At 33.5% G+C, this 26,121-nt stretch overlaps 1 protein-coding gene across 1 annotated transcript; it reads left to right on the top strand.

The window, feature by feature from the left end:
- Positions 1 to 8,477: 8,477 nt before the first annotated feature.
- LOC137966608 (uncharacterized) lies at positions 8,478 to 13,834 on the top strand. Its single transcript, XM_068813287.1, has 10 exons — positions 8,478 to 8,597; positions 8,691 to 8,862; positions 8,990 to 9,088; positions 9,264 to 9,365; positions 9,592 to 9,674; positions 9,755 to 9,871; positions 10,825 to 10,927; positions 12,272 to 12,830; positions 13,055 to 13,206; positions 13,334 to 13,834. Exons 1-10 carry the CDS (start codon positions 8,479 to 8,481, stop codon positions 13,397 to 13,399), a joined length of 1,572 nt encoding a protein of 523 aa, XP_068669388.1. The 5' UTR covers position 8,478; the 3' UTR covers positions 13,400 to 13,834.
- The last annotated feature ends 12,287 nt before the right edge of the window (positions 13,835 to 26,121 follow it).

Genomic DNA, 26,121 nt, shown 5'->3' with positions numbered 1-26,121 from the left:
AATCACATAAAATGTCAAACACAAAATTACTATGAAAATTGCCTCATGCTCAAAGTATTATATCATCAACTGTCAAATACTTATTCAAAATTTTTCTATATGGTTTTCTAAACCATCTTGGCAAGAAAATCTTACTTGAAAAATTATAGGATTTTTTAAAAAGAATTTATAATTAGAAAAATATTTTGAAAAAATACGAGGCACTAATGGTCCCTATATTTCTATTAAAAATGTTTTTTCAACATTTATTGAAAAAACTAGTCTCTGGAAACGTATTTCTACTAAAATATCTTTTCAATTTATTTAAGAGCCATGAGGAAGGGACAAAGAGTTTTTTTTTTCCTTGTTTATGATCTCGCACGTAAGGGTGGCTTTGAATAAATTATATATAAAATTATGCATACATTTTTAAAAAATATAATGATAGGGGAGGTTCAGGATTGAATTTCAATAATGGATTAAAATGCACTAATATTAATATTTTTTACTCCAATTGTTGTCTAGCTTGTTTTGTAATTTTTGAATTTGGCCATAATTTATTATGGCCTCCTTAGTGCCCCTAGATAAAAATTTATATTCTAGGAAAAACTAAAAATATTTTTCCTATGATACATATTCCCAAAAAAACCTTTAAATAAAATCTTATTACTATTAGTGACTTATTATAAAATTATAGGAAATATTTTAAAATTTTCTTAGGAAAGTTAAAATGGACCTTTTATTGTCTCTTTTAGGGAAATAAATAAAAATTAATAATCAATCTAATATGTTATTATACTTATCGATAAATTTTTAATTAAATAAAATATCAAACACAAAATTGCAATGAAAATTATTTCATGCTAAAAGTATTACAGCATCAACTGTTAAATACTTATTCAAAAATTTTCTATACAGTTTTCTACCCCATCTTGGTACAAAAAATCTTACTTTGAAAATTATATGATTTTTAATAAAAAATTTCAATTAGAAAAGTGTTTAAAAAAACATGAGACACTAATATTTTATAGAAAATTATTTCTATAAAATTTATTTTTAATTTTTTCCAGAGGAAAAAGTTTTTATTTTATTTTATGATCTCGCATGTGCGAAATCGCACGTGCGAGATCATCTTCTCGCGAGGAAGGGGGAGATTATTTCTCCCCTGTTCTGGTTTTCCGCCGAGACGACCCCGAGGGAAGGGGCTTACGGCGCCGGGGAGGATTTATCGTCGGAGATGACGGCCACGACGGAGTCGGCGGCGACGGAATCGGCGGTGACGAAAGTGGCAGCGACGGAAACAGAGGTGACGACGAGGAGAGGAAGAAATCGAACGGACGGACACAGAGGCGGCCGGCGAGCAGCGGCGACGGCGGTATAGACGCCGGAGAACAGCTACGACGGCGGTAGAGGCGGCGACAACAACCGATGGGAGGGGTCGGCGGTGACGAGGGGGGAGGAAAAAATTTTCCCCCCCTCGCTCTCGCTCCTGCTCCCGCTCCCGCTCCCCCGCTCGCTCGCGATCCCGTACCGATTCATGCCGATCCGACTCATTTCGAGCCGGCTTGCGAGCCAACGAACCGAACCTAGCTTCGGTCGAGCTCGGCTCGTTAATGTAAACGAGCCAATTTCGGTGTTCGAGCTCGGCTCGAGCTCGAAAAATGACGAATCGAACCGAGCCGATACCGAGTCGAACCGAGCCGGTTCGCGAACCGGCTCGGCTCGAAGCCACCCCTACGTTGGACAAGCCTGCTCACTACAGGTATTGAAGAGAAGGATCATATTTGAATCCGGAAGAAATTGCCAGAGAATTTTGTTTTAGTTTCTGCTAATTTCTAGCATTACAGGGAATGAGTAGTTTTCATTGAATGGATTTTAATAAGAGTAGATCCCATCTCATCTCGGTCCGATTCATCTAGTTTAGTTGGTTAAGAGTGAGAAAAAAAAATATATATATATATATATATATATTAGCACATCATCTAGTTTAGTTAATTATTTCTTTTTTTCTTTTTTATCATTTTCTCCCTCTTTCTTTCATTTCCTAGTCTTTTTTCTTCTTTTCTGTTATCCTCCCTTGTCTTTGTGCAAGAAGAGAATTAAATTGGAAAAGTTGGAAAACGATATTTCTCCCTTTGTTAATCTGTTCCTTTTCTTTCTTCTTTCTTCCCAGTCTTCTCTTCCATATTTACATATTTATTCACATCTCATGTGCATAAACCCTTATGTAATTAAATCATTAATTAAGTATTTTAAGTAAAATGAAAGAAAAAATAATTTTCATACTTTCATTAACTATCATACATTTATTTGATTCTTTCAAATAATCCTTCAAAAAAATGCACCAATTTTTTAAATAATCTTTCTTTTAAGTAAAATTTTGTAAATGTAATCATAAGTGTAAAATATTTAACAAAAACCTATCGAAAGCTATAGAAAAGAAAATTTTCTATCTTATTCTTCTCAGTTCTTCTTGACTATAAGAAATGGTTAAGAGACGGTAAAAACAATAAGGAGAAGCACTAAAAGGTTAAAAAGTTACCTCTTATTTTAATTCTTTTATTATTTATAAAAAGAATATTTTTATAACAAAAATAGACCAAAAATAAAGTTTTATCATAATTACCACTATATTATCATAATTTTCATAGTCCTCATTTAATTAATAACGTTTAAATTTAATGGAAATGTTAATTCATCAATGTAATTATGATAAACTTAATAAATAAAAAACCTATTATAATTAGTTTAATTAACTAATTCTTGTATGAACAAACTAAATAATCCATTTAATGTAATACATAAATATTTGATAGTAGCTAAGACAAGTTATTAATTAGAAATTAATATATTAATTAATTAAATGATTACTAATTAGGTAAAAATAACTAATTACATGAAGAATTGTGCTTATTTATAGGCTAACTAAAATATTTAATGCAATAAATAATCAATTATTTAATCAAATAGGTAGTAGGTACTTAATTAACTAATTAATTAAACATATTTAAATTAAAAATTAAAAAATAATTAATTGATTCAATTAATTTGCTTTGTAGGACTAATTATTTTTTCCTTTTATTTATTTTTTACTATTTTAATACATTTTCTCTTTATTTCCATTTTTTCCTATTTTTTTTATCTTTCTGTATTCTTTTTTTTTATTCTTTCCATTTTCCTTATTTTTATTTTGACTTTTTAATTAATTAATTTTCCTTTTATTTTTCCCTATGTTTTTTAATTTTATTTTCTTATTTTTTTCCATTTCTCCTTTCATTTTCCATTTTCTTTTCCAAATGTTTTTTTCTCTGTTTTCTTTTTTCATTTCCCATTTTTACTCTTCTTCTCTTTTATCTATTTTTTTTATTTTCCTTTTTTCCCTCCCTCTTCTTCCTTTTTTTCTCTTTTTTCCCATCCTTTTCTTCTTTTTCTCTACTCAATTTTCCTGGCCTCGTCGATCTTAACCCCCCTCCCCCCCCCTCAATTGTTCTTCCACTTTCTTCCTTATTTCCTTCTCTCCTCTTCCTCTTTCCCACCTCTCCTCTTTGCTCCTTGCTGCACGGTTGACTACTATTTCTGATTGCTACCCTACTTCCAGAGAACTCTTGCCTTGGAATTAAAATATCCAATATGAAAAGCCAAATGATTTCTACAACTGACTGCTACGTGTGGCCAGAGGAGGTGCGTTTAACCACTATTTCTGATTGCTACTCGACTCCTAGGGAGCTCTTGCTTTTGAATTAAAATATCCACTATGAAATGAAAAGCCAAACAACATCTACAGTTTTGAGCCTTAACAATTCATTTACAAAACCTACCCAAAACACTTTGGGACTTATGACAAATAAGTCTAGGTACAAGTACCTAGACCCAAAAGGGATTTACAAAATTATAGTAAGTCAACCAACTCTAATCGACTTAAAAGCAATCAATTCTTGCTTTACAATACCTCTTAATAGATATACAATTGACAGTAATAATAAAGGTACACTAGAGATTTCTAAATGAAACTATCAATTTGATTAGCAACATTAGATATAAAATAAAGATCAATTGATGCTAATCAAAGTAGAAGTTTTGATTTGAAATCTAAAAGCTCAATAGACAAAGTAATCAAAACTTTAGATAATTTTGAGAAAATACTCAAGAGATGTAAAAATAAAGTTCAAAAACACTTAGCTCAAAACTTCAACAAACTCGAAATTCAAATTTCAAGCATAGGCCTCATGGAAACGACTTGAATATGATAAAGAAGTTTTAGAATTTGTGTGGATAAAGTTTTTGTAAAGTCTAGAAATGACTTGGGTATTTATAGGACAAAATCCAAGTTCAAAAAACTAGTTGTTGCAAAAAAATCAGGCTAATTCCTAGTTCGCGTAAAAATTTATTGAAAAATAATCTAAAAATTATTTAAAAATACTAATTAAATTCTTCTAGTGTTCTTTTGTCTTCTAAAAGGTCACTTAAATGAATTGAGAACTATACCCAAAAAGTTATGGCTTTTGAAATATCTTGAATTTCCATTTCTATAGGTTGGGGTTGAATCTTGCATTGAGGATGACTCTTTTATGCTTCAATGGCTCTTTTGAGGGTTGAATCTTTTGTTTGGCTTAAAATTGATATATTTTTTCCTACATGAGTCGAATTGTTATGGTCCTTGACCATAGACCTCGTCACTCGACGAAGTGAAGGATCATCAAGGGGAGCAGGGGACGAACCGGGGCGAACAGACTTGCCTGGTCGACCTATATTGCCGAGAATGGATAGAATGAAGGAATTCGTGGAGAGAAGAAGTCAGGCTCGTCGAAGGGAGACTTGAACCTTGGGTTCGTCAAGGAGAACGTTGATCCTAGGTTCATTAGAAGAGAACATTGATCCTGATTTTGGGTAAATTTCAATTTCCCTTCTTCCCTTCCGTCAGCCCGTGTGCATGAAGGCCCGCGCGCATAAAGGCCCTCGCCTATAGCGCCAAAACACAATAAGCCTAAACTAGGTTTATATCCATTCACAAATAAATAGCCAAAAAATCCAAAAAAATGGAAAAAATATAGAAAAATAGAATTTATCTCTATGATACAAGCAGATGCATAAATCACTTGTAATTGTTAGACTTGATGTCTAATAATAATAAAATAAACATCATAGAAATAGATATTAAATCCTCCTAATTCTCCTTATCACGAGAGTCATATATCATAGAATTGAAATAAGAAGAATACAGAGAGCGTACCTTTCATCTTGAAAAACATAAATAAAACTTGAAGTGCATAAGATAACATTTGATAATTCATTTACAAGCGATAAACTTGCTCCCGTTCAACCAGACTGGGTGTGCAAATAGCATTAGCATCACTTGTAAGACCATGGAGGAATTTATAGATTTCCAAAAGGTGTGGCACTAATGACTATTCATAAGGATACATCATCTTAGGAGAGATACATCCCCTCAAGAGAGATCCATCACCTTATTCCCAAGGGATGTGTCCACTAAGTCAATGCACCCAATTAATCTACCTCTACAGGGGGATGTGTTCGCCATTATTCCTTGTACTGAACATCCAATGACAAAGCATCTAGAAATGGGCCCCACGCCTAAAAAATCATGGTAATTTTATTTCTTAAATAATATATTCGAAACCATAATTCCAACAAGAATTTCTTACCAAATTGAGTTCCATGAATTTGGAACCTCGGTAAATTCAAGAACATTGAGTTCTTCTTCCTCTCGATAAAAGAACCCACAGAAATCAAGTTTCAGGAGGATTATTATGGCAAATAACTCAACAAGACTCAATGTATGCAACACATTGAAGCATTAAAAGATTGAAACCGAATGTTGTTGTTCTTCTCCTTAAAATAGACGAGTATTTCATCAACTCAGGACAAAAATTCATCAAGGATATAACTTAATCTAGGTAGTGTATCAGTCTCTATTTCAGTAGCCACAATCTTACAAACTTAATGACTTAACTCTTGGTCCATGGACAAGAAGAAATCCAACATTCAGTAATTATGCAAACAACTTGTGTACAAATTTAACTTAAGCATAAAAACACTCTGGTATTTTTAACCGTGCATTTTTAACTCCATGCACGTTCTCAAGGCTTCAACCAGTAATTAAAAGAACCATAAAAAGCAAGAGAGAAAGTACTAATATTCTTTGAGAGAAACCTGATATACTTTGGTTTCTTGTTCGTGCATCCTTTGATCAACCAAACAAAAAAGAACAAATCTTAGAATCCTGAAATCACTACTTTGAAACCATGTTGATTTTCAGGATTTCATGGTTGTAACACTAATGATGTACAAGGTTATGTGAGAAAGAAGGGAAGAGAGAAAAAGAGAGAATGCAAGGATGGCAAGAGAAGGGAGAGAGGCGACGTTGGAAAAAGTTGGAGTAAGGATTAGGATGGAGAATCAATACCTAATCCTCCCCCTTAACTATTATTTAGAGATGTTAAAGAGTTATAATTACACTCATGCCCTTCACCCTAATAGGTGAAGATAAAAACCCAAAACATCATAGAATATTTACATCAATGTGGACCCACTCTTTAATTTATTACACATTAAAAGTTTTGTTTAGTTATCAATTTTGGAGTGTGATTATGTGATTGGAATATGAAGTCGAAGTAGCAAAAGAAAGATATCAGATGTTCAACTTTTTTTTTTTTTTTTTTTGTTTAAAGTTTGCTACTTGGGTGGATTGCTCTAGTTTTGGTTGTCCAGAGGGCGGACACAGTTACTGCATATGCTACTTGGCATATAGACCTTACCTTTGAGTTTGAGGACAAACTCTTTTTCCCAAGGGGGTGTAATATTATGCATGTAATAACATTATTATTTTAATTATTTTTATTTAATTTACTTTATTTTATTTCAGTTAAAAAATTAATAGGCCATAGGGGTATTTTTGGAATATTTTATTTATAGGGGTATTTTTGTAATATTTTATCTTAAACCTTGTAAGGGTGAACCCTATTTAAGGGGTAAGAATAATGAGAAAGACAAACATTGATTTAGCATAAACAAGGGTGTGTGCTCTCCTCAAAGAACCTAGGGTTTTCAGGCTTCCCTTCAGCTTGATTTTTCGTCTTTCTTTTCTTCCTCCGTACGAATCCGTGTGTCAGATCTGAGACCGTAACACCCTTTCTCCCTCTTCTTTCAACTTGATAGGTTTTCTCTTTTTTATTTTTTTCTGGAAGTTTATACTTTTTAGGTTTACTATTTCATTCAAAATGATGCTCAAATTCTGGTATCTGCATTCTTATAGTTTATCCTTAATAAAATTCAAATTAAATAATATGTTATATTTAATCATTTATTCAAAATATTTATGGAAATTATATAGATCTTAATTTAAATTAGTGTCTTTATTTAAATAAGTGAAATGTATTTTCTTGTCAAACTAATATACTTGAATTATTTCATAATTATCTTTATTTAAATTAATGTCTCAATTTTAAATAAGTGAAATATATTTTTCCCTCAATATTTTTAAACTAATATATTTACATTATTCCTTTTAAAATTTTAAATAATTAATTTTTTTCATAAAATTCTATATTATTATATTATTCTTAAAATAATAATGCATTTATTATTATTAAAAAATAATACTTATTAAATTAGTATAACTTAAAAATTAAAATATTACTAAATATAATATCAATATAATAATATAATCAAGTATTTTTAATAATTAGACTAATATGTTATAATTATAATTATTAGATTAAATTAAGTTAAATGAGTATGTTAATTTAAATAAAAATGAAATATATTGTTAACTTAACTTTAAACGATATAATTAAATGATTATAGTTATCATAAACAATATGCATCGTCTATTATTAAAAATAATTATTATATATTTATTATAAAACAATATGCATTGTTCATGATTAAAAATAATAATTATAGTTATTATGTTAATAATTTCATATTAATAATATTTTATAGTAATAATTTTAAATAAAAATATATTAGTTTTAATAATTTTAAAAATTAGAACTTAATTATTTTTCATTATATTTAATATTAAAATAACAATTTTTTTATTTTTGAAATCATAGAGGATTGAATTTCATTTTTCTTATTTTTGCTTCCCTTTGTAGCACTTTTTTAAATCTTTGAGAACTAACTTAGAATTTATTTTAAATTATTATACTTACTATTAAAATATTAATTTTTTATTTTAAAACTGTGGTGCATTCAATTTCATTTTTCCTATTTTACTTCAATTTTTGAAATTTTATTTTCGATAGTCTTGAGTTAGAATTAAAATTTAATTCATGCCAAACCGGTGATGGGCCCACTGCAACCAGCCTGCTGGCCTCGTCGAAACCTGGCCGCTTCGAGCACTGCCCTTCGCCAAATTTGAACTCCCGCCACACTTCCTCTTAGATTTGTTCAAATGAAGCCACATGCCCTATAAATTGCTATTCTTCTCGGTCATCGTCCACTTGCCTTCGGCTGCTACCGGAAGTGAGTATGAGGATGGCCGGCGACGACGGCTTCACCAGGACCATCTGTTCAATCTGCTTCGAAGACCTCAAGCCCATCCATGAGGACTTCCAGGTCATCACCATTTGCGGTCACGTCTTTCACGAGCTCTGGTTGTTTACCCGCTCTCGAGTCCTGATCGTTCAGTTCTTTCTCTTTAATCATTTCGCGTCTCATCAAATATGTGTCTTGCTCTCCGTTCTCAGCCTCCAGCAGTGGTTCGATTACTGCCCATCCGGGAAGAAGAAGAGCAGCTGCCCGGTGTGCAAGCAGACTTGCTCAAACAAAAACGTCATTCGGCTTTATTTTCAGTCCATGAACGAGGCATCACAGTCCCTTAGTTCTCAGAGACCCTCCGATTCCAATGTTGACGCCGAGGCAAGTCCAACGCCTTTCCTCTTTGGCATTTTGTTATGTGGTATGCCGTTGCTTACTTTTATTCTATGCGAGTCTGAACTACTTTTTGCTGATGGCTCTTTTCTTTTCTTTCCCACTGTTACTTTAGGAACTTCGAGAAGAGGTGAAGAAATTGGAGGGGAAAATATCTGGAATGAACACTGTTTTTGAGCGGCAACAACTGCACTTGAAGGAACTGAATGAGGAGGTATGCGCTGTTGGTTCAACTGTTCAATATCTATCTATTATGTCTTTATGGCGATTTCTTTTCGTGGGAGTTTTTCACGTTTCATTCTTCTTGTTGAACGGGCAAAAGAGCTTTTTAATGATAATACGATTTATCATAAAAAATAATAATTTGGAGGCTTAGTCTCTGTCTGCAGCTGTCTATCACCAAACAACATATCAAGAGAGAGGAGGAATTGAAGGAACATGCTCAGTTGGAGAAAGCAAGCATTGCGCAAATACTTCAATTGAAAACAGCGGTAAATTTACCATAATTTAAACAATTTTTTTTTTTTATAACTTTTGTTTCATGGCTTTATAGACCTCTGTGCAGAAGTGTAACTAGATCTCAAAGCTGTTTGCTGATATTGAATAGTTTGTCATTAATAGCCCAAGTTTGGGATTCCTGGAAGATATTTTTAACGTGTGTTTTCTTTTGTGGTCTCCAACCTTCTGTGTTTCTCTATAATCCTTTCATATATGCAGGAATTTAATAAGCTATTCAGTGAGAGGTCTCAGCTTCAGGAGAGATGTCTAGCTTTGAGCAAAGTGCTTGCCACACACAAACTGTAAGAAGACCTTAGTATATAGTCTAGTGACTTACCAATTTACTTTTTACTTCTGCTACTAACTCTAGCAAAGGAATCAGGGTATCTGATGTGAACCTGGATGAGGAGCAAATTTCAAAACTTGCATTTCTTGGTGGTGGGTCTAACAAGGATGAGACAGCAGCCATTCTCAAGAAGTCACTTGTCCTCCGTAACCAGTGGGTGTTTAATTTTTGTCTTAATGGATGATTAGTTGTGGGTAATGATCATATATTGTAGATGATTAGTGTGACAGAATCGTTTTAGAATTTTCAATGTGAACTACTCTTCCAGTAGTTTCTACAATGCTAATTCTCTAGATAAATACTGAGGTATGGTTAATGCACAGAAAAGTTGAAACACCAATGAAATAGGACTCAAAAGTCAACTTCTAGGTCTTCTTCCTTTAAAGGATGCAGTTATTTCATTAAAAAAAATTGCAGTTCTTTTGTATAGATGGTGATAAAGCAGAAAGCATGGGACACCATCAGCTTTTCTGCCATATGATTTTGCTTGTTCTCCACTTTTAGTTATTCAGGGCTGGCTGGGGTAATCTACTTCCTAACCTATGGATCTCATTAGCAGTTTCAATAATTTTCTTTTGCAAATGGAAAAAGTAGTGAGAATGTGTCATGAATTTGTGGAGAGGAGAACCCATGAAGGGTGTAGTGAAAAGCTTTAACTGAAACATCCAGAAATACTGGATTTTTAGTCAGTGGTTCCTCAAAGTTTAAAATATTTTCTATTGTCCCTACTTGAGGTTACTAGTATTGGTATTATTTTTTAGCATTGGAAGGATTTATTTTTCTTATAAGTTTAATAGCAGTATATTTGTTGGTTTGTCACTCATGAAATTTTATTGTTGCTAGAAAATCAATTACTAAAATTGGAATCTGAACTTGTAACATATTTTCTCCCTTCATCCATGGTGGAGAGGATGTTTTTAAAATTCTGGGATTTACAAGTAAAACCCCTCTTTAATATGGCTCCATGTTGAGATTGCAATGTGTCGGTGAACTTTGTTGGTTTTACTTATAGAAAATTTTACTTGCTCTCTTTGCTTGTCCAGTTTGCTATCTCACCGCATATTGTTTTTTTTTTTTGGTTTACTTTAATTTGTATCTTTTAAAAGGAAGTATAAAGAATTGATGGCTCAGTGCAACCAGCTTGGAAGGGGGGAGACTCTTTCTTGGAAAAAGCTTGATAAGGCTGGAGAAAAGATAAAGAAACTGAAAGTAAGTTCTTTGAGATGTATTTTCATTTAAAAAACTTGACAGTAGGCACATGCAGCTCAATAGCTTGAAATGTGGATTGTAATTTTGCTATGTCTGTTTGATCATATTGTTAGCAGAAAATTGTACCATAAAATACAACTCAAATAAATTCTAAGAGATTATATCGATAAAGAAAAAGAGATTGTAAATGTTTTGGTTGAACACATATCAATTGGAAAAATAAGAGGAAGTATGTAATTAGGCCCTATGAGTTAGGCATAGATGCCCACAAAGATACTAACTTTTTCTTCTAACCAAGGTATAATGATTCCTCACTTTAGAATTTTAGCCCATTACACCATTAGCCAAGCAGAGATATCAGGGCTCTGTCTAGGCCAATGGTAAACTAAGGAGTCAATTTAAAAAGAACTGCTCAAAAAAAGGGAGAGGGAATCAATTTAAGCATTTATCCAAACTGTTGGATTAGCAATCTGTTTGTGAAAATAGTGTCAGAGACTTCTCATTTATTTTTTAGCAGAAGAGAATGTTATCAAGAGGGGAAAGGTACAGATGCCACTACAGACTATGCAGGCACAATATTATTACAGAGGTACTAAATCAACAATACTATGAGCATTTGCGGTGATAGAAGTTTATAATGCTAATTTGAGTTTGGATTCTCTCCTTGGCAATGAAGACAGCTGCCATGTTGGCTGAGTGGTGAAGCCTCCACTAGATGTTATGCTGCTGCTAAATGTCAAGAATTTTCTCAAAGATGTGGAGAAGCCTCCCCTCCATGGAGGATTTGTCCTCCTATGACACTTAATCATGAGACAAGAGTTGGAGAGTCATCTTTTATAAAAAAAAAAAAAATTTGGAAAAATATCTTGCGAATTTAATAAGTTGCTTGACTTTGGTGGAAGATTGAGATAAAATAAAACATTATGATATTTTCAAAATTAGATCTTGATAATTTATTTATTGTCTTCTCTTGCACTTCTATAACTTTGTTGGACAAACTTGAAGAGAGCCCATATTGACCGGGAAACTAGAGGTTTCTGTTTTTTCAAAAATTGTTCAAAGTTATCTTTTGAAGTTCTTTAGATCAGGTAGCTCTAGATTTGAGGGAAAAAAGAAGAAGAAAAGGAATGATGTATTTATCATAATACAAAATATCATGCACTGGTACTCCCCCAACTGCTTATTATGTTAGTTTATTGATAGACCTGGCAACTATGTTGAGGTCAAGCGGTATTCTGAGCCAGCATGAACATTACTTGCTATGTTTTGGTGTTATGTTTCTGTTTGAACTCCTATGCTATTCTGTGATGCATGTTTAAAAAATTGTTTACTGAATTTTACCAGATGCGGCTGCAAGAACTGGAAAAGGCTCTTGAAGAAAAAGACAATAATGCCTTTAGGGCTGTAAATATGTACAAGAAAACTATCAAGATGGAAGTTGATCCAGCAAAGGAACCTGTACATCCCACAATGCAGTCTGAAGAAATTGCTCAGATGAAACCTTGCATAACAAGTTCAAAATTAACTGAGTATATGGCTGAAGGCCAGATAGAATTGCATGCAAAACCCATTAAGCAAGAGAACATCATAATTGATCTTGATGAAGATGATGATACTGATTTGGTTGATGTGGCTATAACCAAACCTGTCCAAAGTTCAGGTCAGCCTTCATCTGTTTCTGAGGGAGCTGTCCGCTCTAAAGTATCTGCAGAACCCTTTGTGCTTAGAAGCAGAAGTCGTTCTGGATGCGTGAGTTCTGCTGTCACTACTGAAATTTCTGGGGCAAAAAAAATAGAGAATACTGTAGAGGAAGACATGATTATACTTAGTTCTCAAGCTTCAGCTGTGGAGAAGGGACCTCTTCGAAAAAAGATGGAAAATCATGAACCAGTCACTGAGCCAGGTGAATATTTTTTAGGCTATTATAAGATAGCTTAATTTGAATCAAATGGCCTGAGCAGTATATGTGACATCTTTAGGTAGATCATTTCTTCCTTTCCCATGAAAAGTCTCACCTATGTGCTCTAGATTTACGAGTTCAGTTGCAACTTGGTGACATGTTTCTCTGTTTCTTCTTTCCTATTTATGGTTTGTAGGTGAGAATTGTTTTTTCTCCTTCTCTTATAGGCCCTGCAGGTGCTAATAGATACTTGGGAAAGTCGCGCAAGCGTGGCCAGAACAAAGTGTCTTTGTCAGGATCAAGTGGAGATCTTATAGCTGTTGGGGCAGACGGGCGAGGAGGGAAAATCAAAGTTCTGAGGTCTCCAAACCTGCCTTTGGTGGGTCGTTTTATTCGTTCATTAGCCTTGAATTCATGGTTTCAGCAGAACTTGTTACTTTATTAACTGAACAATCATTAAAAGCTGTTTTCTTCTTCTTGTCATTCACAACACATTCCGTTTGCAGGATGGCAACGACTCTTTCTCAGGGCTTCCCAAAAGATGCAAGTATGGCATTAAAGATAACCGGTAAGGGCCGCTTGCTCATACCGCCCGGGATATCACGCTGCTGGCCGGGATGGGTACAAAATTGTTTCGTTGAGATGACTTATACTCGAATATCTCGAAAAATATTGGTATTGGCGGATATTTTTTGCATTTTGGACCCGGTACCGGTACTGAAACCCCTGTTTCAATCGGTCATGTCAATATTTTTTAATCATTGCCGTCGTCTTTTACTCGTAACTGTACTAAATTTTGTATCATACATTGCTGTCGTCTTTTACTCCTAACTGTACTAAATTTTGTAAATCATACATTGCCATCGTCTTTTACTTGTAACTGTACTAGATTTTGTATCATACATTGCTGCTGTCTTTTACTTGTAACTGTACCAAATTTTGTATCATACACTTTTAATTATCTATAGAAAATAGTATCATTTTCATTTTAACAATAACTTTGTAGCATGGTGACTAATGGATTTCTTGTATTCTGATTTTGGTATTTTGATCCATGGTGAACTAGCCTTTGCCTTCCCTTGTCCTCTATCAAAGGATAGTGTGGTAGGTTGGGGATTGTTAACTGAGTGTTGACTTTTTATCCATAAAATTATTTCTAACAAAAATATAGTCGTTACGCATGATTGAATGATCAATCACTTTACAATGATTTATGATTGTCAATCAATTTTTTTTAAATGGGCAAAAAATGGTTTGGATAAATATCATACTTAACGTTCACTTGAGAAGTTAATGAACATTTATTAGTAATCTTATTATCTTACTCAATTCTAAGAATTCATTCTTGAAATTCTATATTGAGTTCATTTTTGAGAAAGAAAACACAATTTTTGTATATGATTAATTCCTCTCGAATCGATTCCTTGCATTCACCTTATATAAACTCCAAATCTTTTCAAAGTGTGCATTAAAGTTGGACGCTTGGATCTTTCAAAGGAGAAGACTGAGTGTGGTCTCACATTCGTATTTTGATGATAGCAACACTTAGTTGCTTTAACAAATTGAAAATTTAGCATTTTAGATGCATATCTTTCAAGAGATTAAAACCAAAGGTTTTATACAAAAGAACTAGCATAGCCAAAAACGGACCACAAACTTCAATTGTCTGTTGTCATCTTGAAGAAGCACCCACAAGAAAAGAAATGAAGTACTGATGGTTAGAGTCCATGTTACTTAGAAATTTTAAAAACTTTATACATGTAAAGTGAACAACCCTAAGACTTCAAAATTATTGTACTACTTGAAAGTTTTAGATCCTTAGGTCGTTTGCATATTCAACATGTTCTATACATGCATATCTATATTGAAAACATGTTAGGATCAATTAGAAATCTTTTTTCTTATAAAATTCAAAGCTGTTAGGGGTTATACTAGTGAAATTTCCCAAGCGCATGTTGTTGAGCAATGAATACTAATAGAGGAACATCGATAACAAAACTTTGGTGTTCAATTGTGGTGTGTTAATAAAGTTAAACACTCTGAAATTTTTCATTTTGTTGTGATCTTTAAAGTTGCAATCTATATGCCTTATCTTTTTGCTTATGAGAAAAATGGAGAGTGAAAACTCAAGTTTACATTTAAAAACTAAAATTGAACATCTAAAATGGTAATGCACAAATGCAGAGAGAGCTAATTCCCAAAGTCTTTGAAATATTAAACTCCATTATTGGGATTGTAAACTCTTTTAGTTTTTATATATTAGATTTTGCAATCATCAAAAAGGGGCAGGGGATTGTTAATTGAATGTTGACTTCCAATCCATAAGTCATTTTTAACAAAAATATAGTCGTTACTCATGTTTGCTCAATCAATCACTTTACAATGATGTATGATTGTCAGGTCAACATTTTGCAAATGGGCAAAAAATGGTTTGATTGGTTTGAGTAAATATCCCACCGAATGTTCACTTAAGAATTTAATTAGTATTTATTAGCAATCATACTCAATTCTAAAAATTCCTTCTTGAAAATTTTCATCAAGTTCATTTTTTAGAAAGAAAAGACAATTTTTGCATATGAGTCATTCCTCTCAAATCAACTCCTAGCATTCACCTTAGACAAGCTCCAAATCTTTTCAAAGTGTACAACACAGTTGGAGGCTTGGATCTTGCAAACGAGAAGATTGTCTCCCTAATCCTCAAAAGGGTGTAAGTTTTTCATTTTGTTGTGATCTTTTGATTTTATTTGATAGGTTCATCTAGAACTTTGAATCTAGCTAGAAAAACTTGCTAGAGCTAGAATCTAACTATATATCTAGGAAAATTGCTTTTAATCATGTATTTGAGTATACGCGTGGCTTGTTGAGCACGGGTTGTTGAGCAGTGAATACCAATATGGGAACATCGATAACAAAAATTTGGTGTTCATATGTGGGGTGTAAATAATTTTATTTACTTGCATTCATCCTGTTTTTTAATTCTTGCATACCTAACTTTTAAATGTCCATTTTGTTGTGATGTTTCAAAGTTGTGATATTTCAAACTTTTGATCCATTTGCCTTATCTTTTTGCCTATAAGAAAAAGGGGGAGAGAAATCTCAAATTTGTATTTAAAAACTAAAATTAAACATCTAAAATAGTAAATGCAGAGAGAGCTAATTCCAAAAATCTCTAAAATTTTGAACTCCATCCATGGGATTGTAAACTCTTTTAGTTTTTACACATTAGGTTATGTCATCATCAAAAAGGGAAGGGGGAGGGGTGGGGGTTGTAATTTGTGTGTTGTCTCCCATTCGTATTTTGATGATAACACACTTAAGTTGCTCTAACAAATGGAAAAATTAGCACTTTAGATGCATATCCTTCAAGAGATAAAAACCAAAGGTTTACGGAAAAGAATTAGCATAGCCAAATCAAGACCGCAAACATCAATTATGTGTCGTCATCTTGAAGAAGTACCCACAAGAAAGAAATGAAGTACTGATGGTTAGAGTCCATGTTACTTAGAAAGTCACATGACTCTTACATGTAAAGTGAACAACCTCAAGACTTTAAAATTGTGGTACTACTTGAAATTTTTGGATCCTTAGGTCATTTGCAACTTCAACATGTTTCATGCATGCATATCCATATTTAAAACATGTTAGGATTAATTATAAATCTTTCTTATAAAATTCCATACTATTAGGGTTATACTAGTGGACTTTTCCAAGCACGAGTTGTGGAGCAATGAATACCAATAGGAGAAGATCGATAACAAAACTTTCGTGTTCAATTGTGGTGTCTGAATAATTTTTTTACTAGTATTTATTATTCTTTTTAATTTTTGCATACCTAACTTTAAATTTTCATTTTGGTGTGATATTTGAAAGTTGTGATCTATCTGCCTTATATTTTTGCTTATGAGAAGGAGGGAGAGTGAAAACTCAAGTTTGCATTTAAAAACTAAAATTGAACATCTAAAATGGTAATGAAAAAATGAAGAGAGAGCATTCTCAAGGTCTCTGTAATTTTAAACTCCATCCTTGGGATTGTAAACTCTTTTTTTTTTTACATATTAGTTGTTTCAATCATAAGAAAGGGTGGGTGGGGGATAGTTAATTGAGTGTTGACTTCATACCCATAAGTCATTTCTAACAACAAATAGCCATTACGCATGATTGATCAATCACTCACTTTACAATGATCTATGATTGTCAGGTCAACTTTTTTGTAAATGGGCAAAAAATGACTTGTTTGGCTTGGGTAAAAATCCCACTGAACGTTCACTTGAGAAGTTACTGAGCACTTTATTAGCAATCCTACTCAATTCTAAGAATTCCATCTTGAAATTCTTTATTGAGTTCATTTTTGAGAAAGAAAAGACATTTTTGCCTATGAGCCACTCCTCTCAAATCAACTCCTAGCATTCACCTTAGACAAGCTCCAAATCTTTTCAAAGTGTGCAACACAGTTGGAGGCTTGGATCTTGCAAAGGAGAAGATTGTCTCCCTAATCCTCAAAAGGGTGTAAGTTTTTCATTTTGTTGTGATCTTTTGATTTTATTTGATAGGTTCATCTAGAACTTTGAATCTAGCTAGAAAAATTTGCTAGAGTTAGAATCTAACTATATATCTAGGAAAATTGCTTTTAATCATGTATTTGAGTATACGCGTGGCTTGAAGGAGAACCGAAATCTCTTCCTTATAAAATTCCAAGCACGGGTTGTTGAGCAGTGAATACCAATATGGGAACATCGATAACAAAAATTTGGTGTTCATTTGTGGGGTGTAAATAATTTTATTTACTTGTAATTCTTGCATACCTAACTTTTAAATGTCCATTTTGTTGTGATGTTTCAAAGTTGTGATATTTCAAACTTTTGATCCATTTGCCTTATCTTTTTGCCTATAAGAAAAAGGGGAGAGAAATCTCAAATTTGTATTTAAAAACTAATATTAAATATCTAAAATAGTAAATGCAGAGAGAGCTAATTCCAAAAATCTCTAAAATTTTAAACTCCATCCATGGGATTGTAAACTCTTTTAGTTTTTACACATTAGGTTATGTCATCATCAAAAAGGGAAGGGGGAGGGGTGGGGGTTGTAATTTGTGTGTTGTCTCCCATTCGTATTTTGATGATAACACACTTAAGTTGCTCTAACAAATGGAAAAATTAGCACTTTAGATGCATATCCTTCAAGAGACAAAAACCAAAGGTTTACGGAAAAGAATTAGCATAGCCAAATCAAGACTGCAAACATTAATTATGTGTCGTCATCTTGAAGAAGTACCCACAAGAAAAGAAATGAAGTACTGATGGTTAGAGTCCATGTTACTTAGAAAGTCACATGACTCTTACATGTATAGTGAACAACCTCAAGACTTTAAAATTGTGGTACTACTTGAAATTTTTGGATCCTTAGGTCATTTGCAACTTCAACATGTTTCATGCATTCATATCCATATTTAAAACATGTTAAGATTAATTAGAAATTTTTCTTATAAAATTCCATGCTATTAGGGTTATACTAGTGGACTTTTCCAAGCACGGGTTGTGGAGCAATGAATACCAATAGGAGAAGATCGATAACAAAACTTTCGTGTTCAATTGTGGTGTTTGAATAATTTTTTTACTAGTATTTATTATTCTTTTTAATTTTTGCATACCTAACTTTAAATTTTCATTTTGGTGTGATCTTTGAAAGTTGTGATCTATCTGCCTTATATTTTTGCTTATGAGAAGGAGGGAGAGTGAAAACTCAAGTTTGCATTTAAAAACTAAAATTGAACATCTAAAATGGTAATGAAAAAATGAAGAGAGAGCATTCTCAAGGTCTCTGAAATTTTAAACTCCATCCTTGGGATTGTAAACTCTTTTTTTTTTTTTACATATTAGTTGTTTCAATCATAAGAAAGGGTGGGTGGGGGATAGTTAATTGAGTGTTGACTTCATACCCATAAGTCATTTCTAACAACAAATAGCCATTACGCATGATTGATCAATCACTCACTTTACAATGATCTATGATTGTCAGGTCAACTTTTTTGTAAATGGGCAAAAAATGACTTGTTTGGCTTGGGTAAAAATCCCACTGAACGTTCACTTGAGAAGTTACTAAGCACTTTATTAGCAATCCTACTCAATTCTAAGAATTCCATCTTGAAATTCTTTATTGAGTTCATTTTTGAGAAAGAAAAGACATTTTTGCCTATGAGCCACTCCTCTCAAATCAACTCCTTGCATTCACCTTAGACAAACTCCAAATCTTTTCAAAGATTGCATCAAAGTTGGACGCTTGGATCTTTCAAAGGAGAAGACTGTCTCCCTAATCCTGAAAAGTGTGTAAGCTTTTCATTTTGTTGTGATCTTTTGATTGTATTTTATAGACACATCTAGAACTTTGAATCTAGATAGAAAAACTTGCTAGAGCTAGAATCTAACTCAATCTCACTGGAGATTGGTTTTAATCATTTATTTGAGTATATGTGTGGCTTAAAGGAGAGCCGAAGTCTCTTTCTTATAAAATTACAAGCACAGGTTCTTGAGTTGTGAATACCAATAGGGGAACATCAATAAAAAAACTTTGGTGTTCATTTGAGGTTTGTGTTGGAAAATGGGCCCAAACCCCACGACCAAGAAAAACCCACAAATTCAAGTGTGTTGGAGGATGGGCTCAAGGTAAATTATGTGGAGGTACTGGAGAAGATGTAGTTATTGGGAAATATCAAAGACTAGTGGGAAGATTCATTTACCTATGTGTAACAAGGTCGGACATATCATATGTAGTAAGTATGGTAAGTCAATACATGCACAAGCCACAACTTAGTCATTGGCAAGCACATGAAAGGATACTACGATATCTAAAAGGAGATCCAGGATGAAGGTTTCTCAATAAAAACCATGGTCACTTCAACATCGAAGGATTCTCAGATGCAGACTGGGTCGAATCCCCAGATGATAGAAAATCTACTTCAGGATTTTGTACAATGGTTGGAGGGAATTTGGTTACATGGAAAAGCAAGAAACAAAATGTAGCAGCACAGTCAAGTGCAGAAGCATAATACAGAGCCATGGCACACACTGTTATTGAACTCCTATGGATAACATCTCTTCTCACTGAATTGGGATTCTACAAAGAAGCTTCGATAGATCTATATTGTGATAATCAAGCAGCAATACACATTACTCTACCATCTACAGCAAACTGGGCATTTATGATGTTTTCTCACCCCTAGCTTGAGGGGGAGTGTTACAGTGTGGGACCCACCATGGTGCACAAGCTGGTGGACCCACCATGAGGATGTGGGACACCAAGAAGAGTCCTCACCCAAGCTAGCACGAGTTAAGAAGATAATAAGCACAAGCTAAAATGAGTTAGAAGACTTGAAGATCAAGTGGGACCCACAAAGATACCACGAGCTGGTAACCTTATCAATATGAGTTGGAAGACCATGTGGGACCCACAAGGATAAGGCCACGAGTTGGCCTTCTCCCTTATATTCACGCTATTGAAGAAGAGTTCTAGTTCAACTCATATTAGATTTTTAGTAGATTGTGTTGATAGACTTATCTTAGAGAGTTAGAGTTGGAATGTAATTAGGATATTGACAGGCTAATTCTATAAGGACTTTATCTCTTCCTCTACTATAAATAGAGGTGTTGTAATTCGGAATTAAAACAAGTTACACATCTCCTTGAGTAAATTTGTCTCTTTGCTTGGCGCACACCTCTCTTTTCTTTTTTCTTTTCTCTACTCGAGAGCTCTTCTTCCCTTTTCTTCTTTTTCTTTCTGCTTGTTCTTGCTCAGAATATTGGAAAAGGGATCCTAAATTCAACATGAGAAAAAGGCAGAGTGAAAACTTAAGTTTGTATTTAAATTCTAAAATTGAACATCTAAAATGGTAATGCATAAATGCATTGAGATCTAATTCCCTACGTCTCTGAAATTTTAAACTCCATCATTTGGATTGTAAACTCTTTTAGTTTTTATATATTAGGTTTTGCAATCATCAAAATAGGGGGGGAGGGGGGTTAACTTTTTGTAAGTAGGCAAAAAATAACTTGGTTGGCTTGGGTAAATATCCAATCAAACATTCACTTGAGTAGTTAATGAACATTTATTAGAAATTCTTTTTGTAAGTAGGCAAAAAATAACTTGGTTGGCTTGGGTAAATATCCAATCAAACATTCACTTGAGTAGTTAATGAACATTTATTAGAAATCCTACTCAATTCTAATAATTCCTTCTTGAAATTTTTTATTAAGTTCATTTTTGAGAAAGAAAAGACAATTTTTGCATATGAGTCATTCCTTTGAAATCAACTCCTTGCATTCACCTTAGACAAAGTCCAATTTTTTTGAAAGTGTGCAAGCTTGGATCTTTCAAAGGAGAAGATTGTCTCCCTAATCCTCAAAAGGGTGCAAGTTTTTCATTTTGTTGGGATCTTTTGATTTCATTGGATAGGCTCATCTAGAACTTTAAATCTAGATAGAATAGCATGCTAGAGCTAGAATCTAACTCAATCACAGGGGAGATTCCTTTTAATCATGTATTTGAGTATACATGTGGCTTGAAGTAGAGCCAAAACTCTTTCTTATAAAATTCCAAGCATGAGTTCTTGAGCAGTGAATACCAATAGGGGAATATCGGTAAAAAAACGTTGGTGTTCATGGTGTGTGTGAATAATTTAGTTTACTTGCATTCATTATTCTTTTTAATTCTTCCATACATAATTTTTCAATTTTCATTTTGTTGTGATCTTTTAAAGTTGTGTCGTCATCTTGAAGAAGCACCCACAAGAAAATAAATGAAGAACTGATGGTTAGAGTCTTTGTTACTTAGAAATTCTGAAGACTCTATACATGTAAAATGAACAACCCCCAGACTTCAAAATTGTTGTACTACTTGAAAGTTTTTTATCTTTAGGTCATATGAATCTTCAACATGTTTCATGCCTATCCATATTTAAAACATGTTAAGATTAATTAGAAATCTCTTTCTTATAAAATTCCAAGCTATTAAGGGTTATATTAGTGAAATTTCCCAAGCACGGGTTCTTGAGCAATGAATACCAATAAGGGAACATCAATAACAAAACTTTGGCATTCATTTGTGGTGTGTGAATAATTTTATTTACTTGCATTCATTATTCTTTTTAATTCTTGCATACCTAACTTTTAAATTTTCATTTCGTTGTAATCTTTCAAAGTTGTGATCTATTTGCCTTATCTTTTTACTTATGAGAAAAAGGGGGAGAGAAATTTCAATTTTTCATTTAAAAACTAAAATTGAACATCTAAAATGGTAAATGCAGAGAGAGCTAAATCCAAAAGTCTCTTAAATTTTAAATTCCATCCATGGGATTGTAAACTCTTTTAATTTTAACACATTAGGTTTTGTCATCATCATAGCAACGCTTAGTTGCTCTAACCAATTGAAAAATTAACATTTTAGATGCATATCCTTCAAGAGACATAAACCAAGGGTTACACAAAAGAAATAGTATAGCCAAATCAAGACTATAAACTTCAATTGTGTGTCATCATCTTGAATAAGCACCCACAAAAAGAGAAATGAAGAACGGTTGGTTAGAGGCCATATTAATTAGAACTTCTCAAGAGTCTATACATGTAAAGTGAACAAATCCAAGACTTCAAAATTGTTGTACTACTTGAAAGTTTTGGATTCTTAGGTCATTTACATCTTCGACATATTTCGTGCATTCATATCCATATTTAAAACAAGTTAAGATGAATTAAAAATATCTTTCTTATAAAATTCCAAGCTATTGGGGGTTATACTAGTGGAATTTCCCAAGCAAGGGTCCTTGGGCAATGAATAGTAATAGGGAAAAATTGCTAACAAAACTTTGGTGTTCATTTGTGGTGTGTGAATAATTTTCTATACTTGCATTTATTATTCTTTTTAATTTTTGCATACTTAACTCTAAAATTTTTATTTTGTTGTAATCTTTAAAAGTTGTGATCTATTTGCCTTATATTTTTGCTTATGAGAAAAATGGAGAGTGAAAACTCAAGTTTTGCATTTATAAACTAAAATTGAACATCTAAATCCATAAGTCATTTCTAACAAAGTTATAATCGTTAAGCATGATGGATCGATTAATCAGTTTACAATGATCTATGATTGCTTGGTCAGCGTTTTGTGAATAGGCGAAAAATGGCTTGTTTGGCTTGGGTAAATTTCACACCAAACGTTCACTTGAGAAGTTATAAGCATTTATTAGCAATTCTACTCAATTCTAAGAATTTCTTCTTGATATTCTTTATTGAGTTATTTTTTTTAGAAAGAAAAGACAAATTTTGCATATAATCCATTCCTTTTAGATCAACTCCTTGCATTCACCTTAAACAAGCTACAAATCTTTTCAAAGTGTGCATCAAAGTTGGAGGCTTGGACCTTTCAAAGGAGAAGATTTTCTCCCTAATCCTCAAAAGGGTGTCAACTTTTCATTTTGTTGTGTTCTTTTGATTTTATTTGGTAGGTTCATCTAGAACTTTGAATCTAGATAGAAAAACTTCCTAGACTTATAATCTAACTCAACCTCAAGGGAGATTGCTTTTAATCATATATTTGAGTACACACGTGGCTTGAAGGAGAGCCGAAATCTCTTTCTTATAAAATTCCAAGCACGGGTTTTTGAGCAGTGAATACCAATAGAATAACATCAATAATAAAAATTTGGCATTCATTTGTGGTGTGTGAATAATTTTCTTTACTTGCATTCATTATTTTTTAATTCTCGAATACCTAATTTTAATTTCATTTTGTTGTGATCTATTTTCCATATCTTTTTGCTTATGAGAAAGAGGGAGAGAAAAAGCTCAAGTTTGCATTTAAAAACTAAAATTGAACATCTAAAATGGTAAATGCAGAGTGATTTTCATCTTCTATATTTGTTTTGTCTAAGCTTGGTCTCTATGTTCTTTTTCGTCCCCAATTTGAGAGAGAAAAGTAAAAGAAGAAGTACAAAAAATAAGTATTTTAATTTATATGATCAAAATAATCAAGGAGGAGAACAAAAGATAAAAATTTTGCATCTATAAATACTTTTTTTAATAAAAGAAGATTGAAGACAAAAATTCTTTTTCTTTACAAGTTGAAATTATAAACTCCAGCATGAGAGGGGGTGTTAAAGAACATGTATGAAAGAGACTAACATAACTCTTGTAAAACAATAATTAACATGACATAATCTTAGAGGAGTCTTATAGGAGGAAGTCTCGCATGAGTGATTTGGTTAGAGGAGTTTTAGTTACATTAGTCTTTTATTCTTGTTCAGTTGTTTAATTACTCTAGGACTCATGTTTAAGTGTTTGACTTTGGGTGTAACTAAGATATGGGTAATTTAATTGTAATATGATTCTACTTGTTTCATCTATTATAAACATATGTGCATTGTACTCAGTTATAATCAAGTCAAATAGTAGAAGAAGGTAGATAGATCCATTATTGGAGATGTAACGACGATGAGTGTCTTGCGGAGGATGATTGTGTCCGACATACCTAGGATATTATTACTAAAAAATTTGCATGGTATGGATTTTCCCTAGTATAAGATACGGTAGGTATTGGGGTCACATGAAAATTGTTTCAGTTTTATTTTCTTTTCACAGCATCGGAAGTTCGCTCGCCGGAAACCGCTAAAAGTTTGGTGGTTTATTTCAAGAATCCGGCCGGTGCTGCATAGAAAAAAACACAAATTCTAGAATAAACTCTTATAGAATTTTAATATGAGAAGCATGTCAGACGCTTCATTATCTATGCTTCTGGCTACATCTGTGTCGCCCTGTTCTACCATTCTTCTCCTTTTTTCATCACCGAGACACGATTGAGTATGGGGGGGTTAGTCCACAATGAAGTGGAATGAATTCCCCCCGCATTACCTAGTTCATCCAATTTATGGTGTTAGTCCAGAATGAATTGACTTGAAGTGAGATAACACCGTTTCATCTCCTCAGGCAAAAACGACGGAATTCTGTTTCCGCCCTTTTTTTCAATTCATCAAATTACCACGAGCGACGGCGTCGCTTCTTCCCCCCCCCCCCGAAACTAAAAAATTACCCTCATTTCCTTTCTCCTCTCCTCTCACTCAGCCTTCGTCTCTGGACGAAAATTTTCGCCCGACTTCGTCTCTGCTCGCTCTGCTCCTCTCCCTCGGCTCTCGTCTGCTCGCTCTGCTCCTCTCGCTCGGCGCTCATCTTCATTCTCTGCTCCCTCTCTCTTGTTATCTCTCGTTTTCGCCCCATCTCCCTCTCTCGTCTCTTTCTCTCTCGACCTTTCTCTTCCCTCTCCCTCTCTCGTCTCCTTCTCTCTTTTCCCTCTCGGCCTCCATCTCTTTTCACTCTCGGCCTCCCTCTTCCTTCTCGTTCTCGCTGTTCTCTTTCCTCCTCCCCCGATTTCCTTTGATTTAACCTATTCCGGTTTCGAATTCCTTCGATTTCCTTCAATCTTCTTCGATTTTCGACGGTTAGGCGTCGATTTCTTCCATTGGGCTTACATTTTCCCATTCGGCGGTGATTTCCCCCAAATTTCAGAAGGTAATCCGAAACCCTAATATTTTTTTCAACTAATTAAGTTTTGTGTTTGAGTTAATTTAAATTTTTGTGCGTAATTTATCTTCATTGTGGCCAAATTAATTCCAATAATATCACATTCATTGAAGCTGAGATACAAAACGTTCATTAATAAATAATACAGATTTGCTCACTTGTTTCCTGTGCATGAGAGTTGATAGCTCAACTGACTGTTTAAGAACTTGACAACCCATCAAGCATGCTGTCAGTTCATGGCATATTTCTGGGACCATGCCCTTGCAGTTTCCTCATAACGGGTTCTTTAGATGCAGTGAGTTCCCCTCCCTACTTTTTCCCCTTGACTAACTCATTTCCATACAGTTTTCAAGAGAGTAAATTCTCTTGCAACTTTTCCTTTACACTAACAATGCTCCTATTAGAGGGTGACACCCAGTTGGCCATACGCTGGGTAAGACCATGAACCCAAAACGAACCATCCAATATTAAGTGGTTCTACCCATTCGCTTGGTAAAATCATGAAACCAAAGCAAAACATCTGCATTTAGCTGTTCCACATTTCCCAATGCAAGTCTTGCCAATTTTCTTGCTAGTTATGAGATCTCCCACCAGCAACTTGCTGCTAGATGCCATTCCTCTACAGTTTGATTCACTGTTGCAGTTTCTGATGTGCTTTCTTTTATTCTCTTTGTTGTTCTCTTTTGTTAGGAAAAGCCTAGTAACTAGAATAACAAAAGGTAATCCGAAACCCTAATTTT

The sequence above is a fragment of the Aristolochia californica genome, unplaced genomic scaffold (genome assembly GCF_029961685.1).
Source record: "Aristolochia californica isolate CCGP_79_NKW_82.1479 unplaced genomic scaffold, dmAriCali1.0.hap1 SCAF_5, whole genome shotgun sequence".
In the NCBI taxonomy this organism is placed as follows: Eukaryota; Viridiplantae; Streptophyta; class Magnoliopsida; order Piperales; family Aristolochiaceae; genus Aristolochia; species Aristolochia californica.
This window is presented reverse-complemented; position numbering and strand designations above follow the sequence as displayed.

Coding starts and splice junctions, on each gene's coding strand:
- LOC137966608 (XM_068813287.1), top strand. CDS start 8,479: ATGGCCGGCGACGACGGCTTCACCAGGACCATCTGTTCAATCTGCTTC. Junction 8,598..8,690: donor CACGTCTTTCACGAGCTCTG/GTTGTTTACCCG, acceptor CTCCGTTCTCAG/CCTCCAGCAGTGGTTCGATT. Junction 9,366..9,591: donor TACTTCAATTGAAAACAGCG/GTAAATTTACCA, acceptor TCATATATGCAG/GAATTTAATAAGCTATTCAG.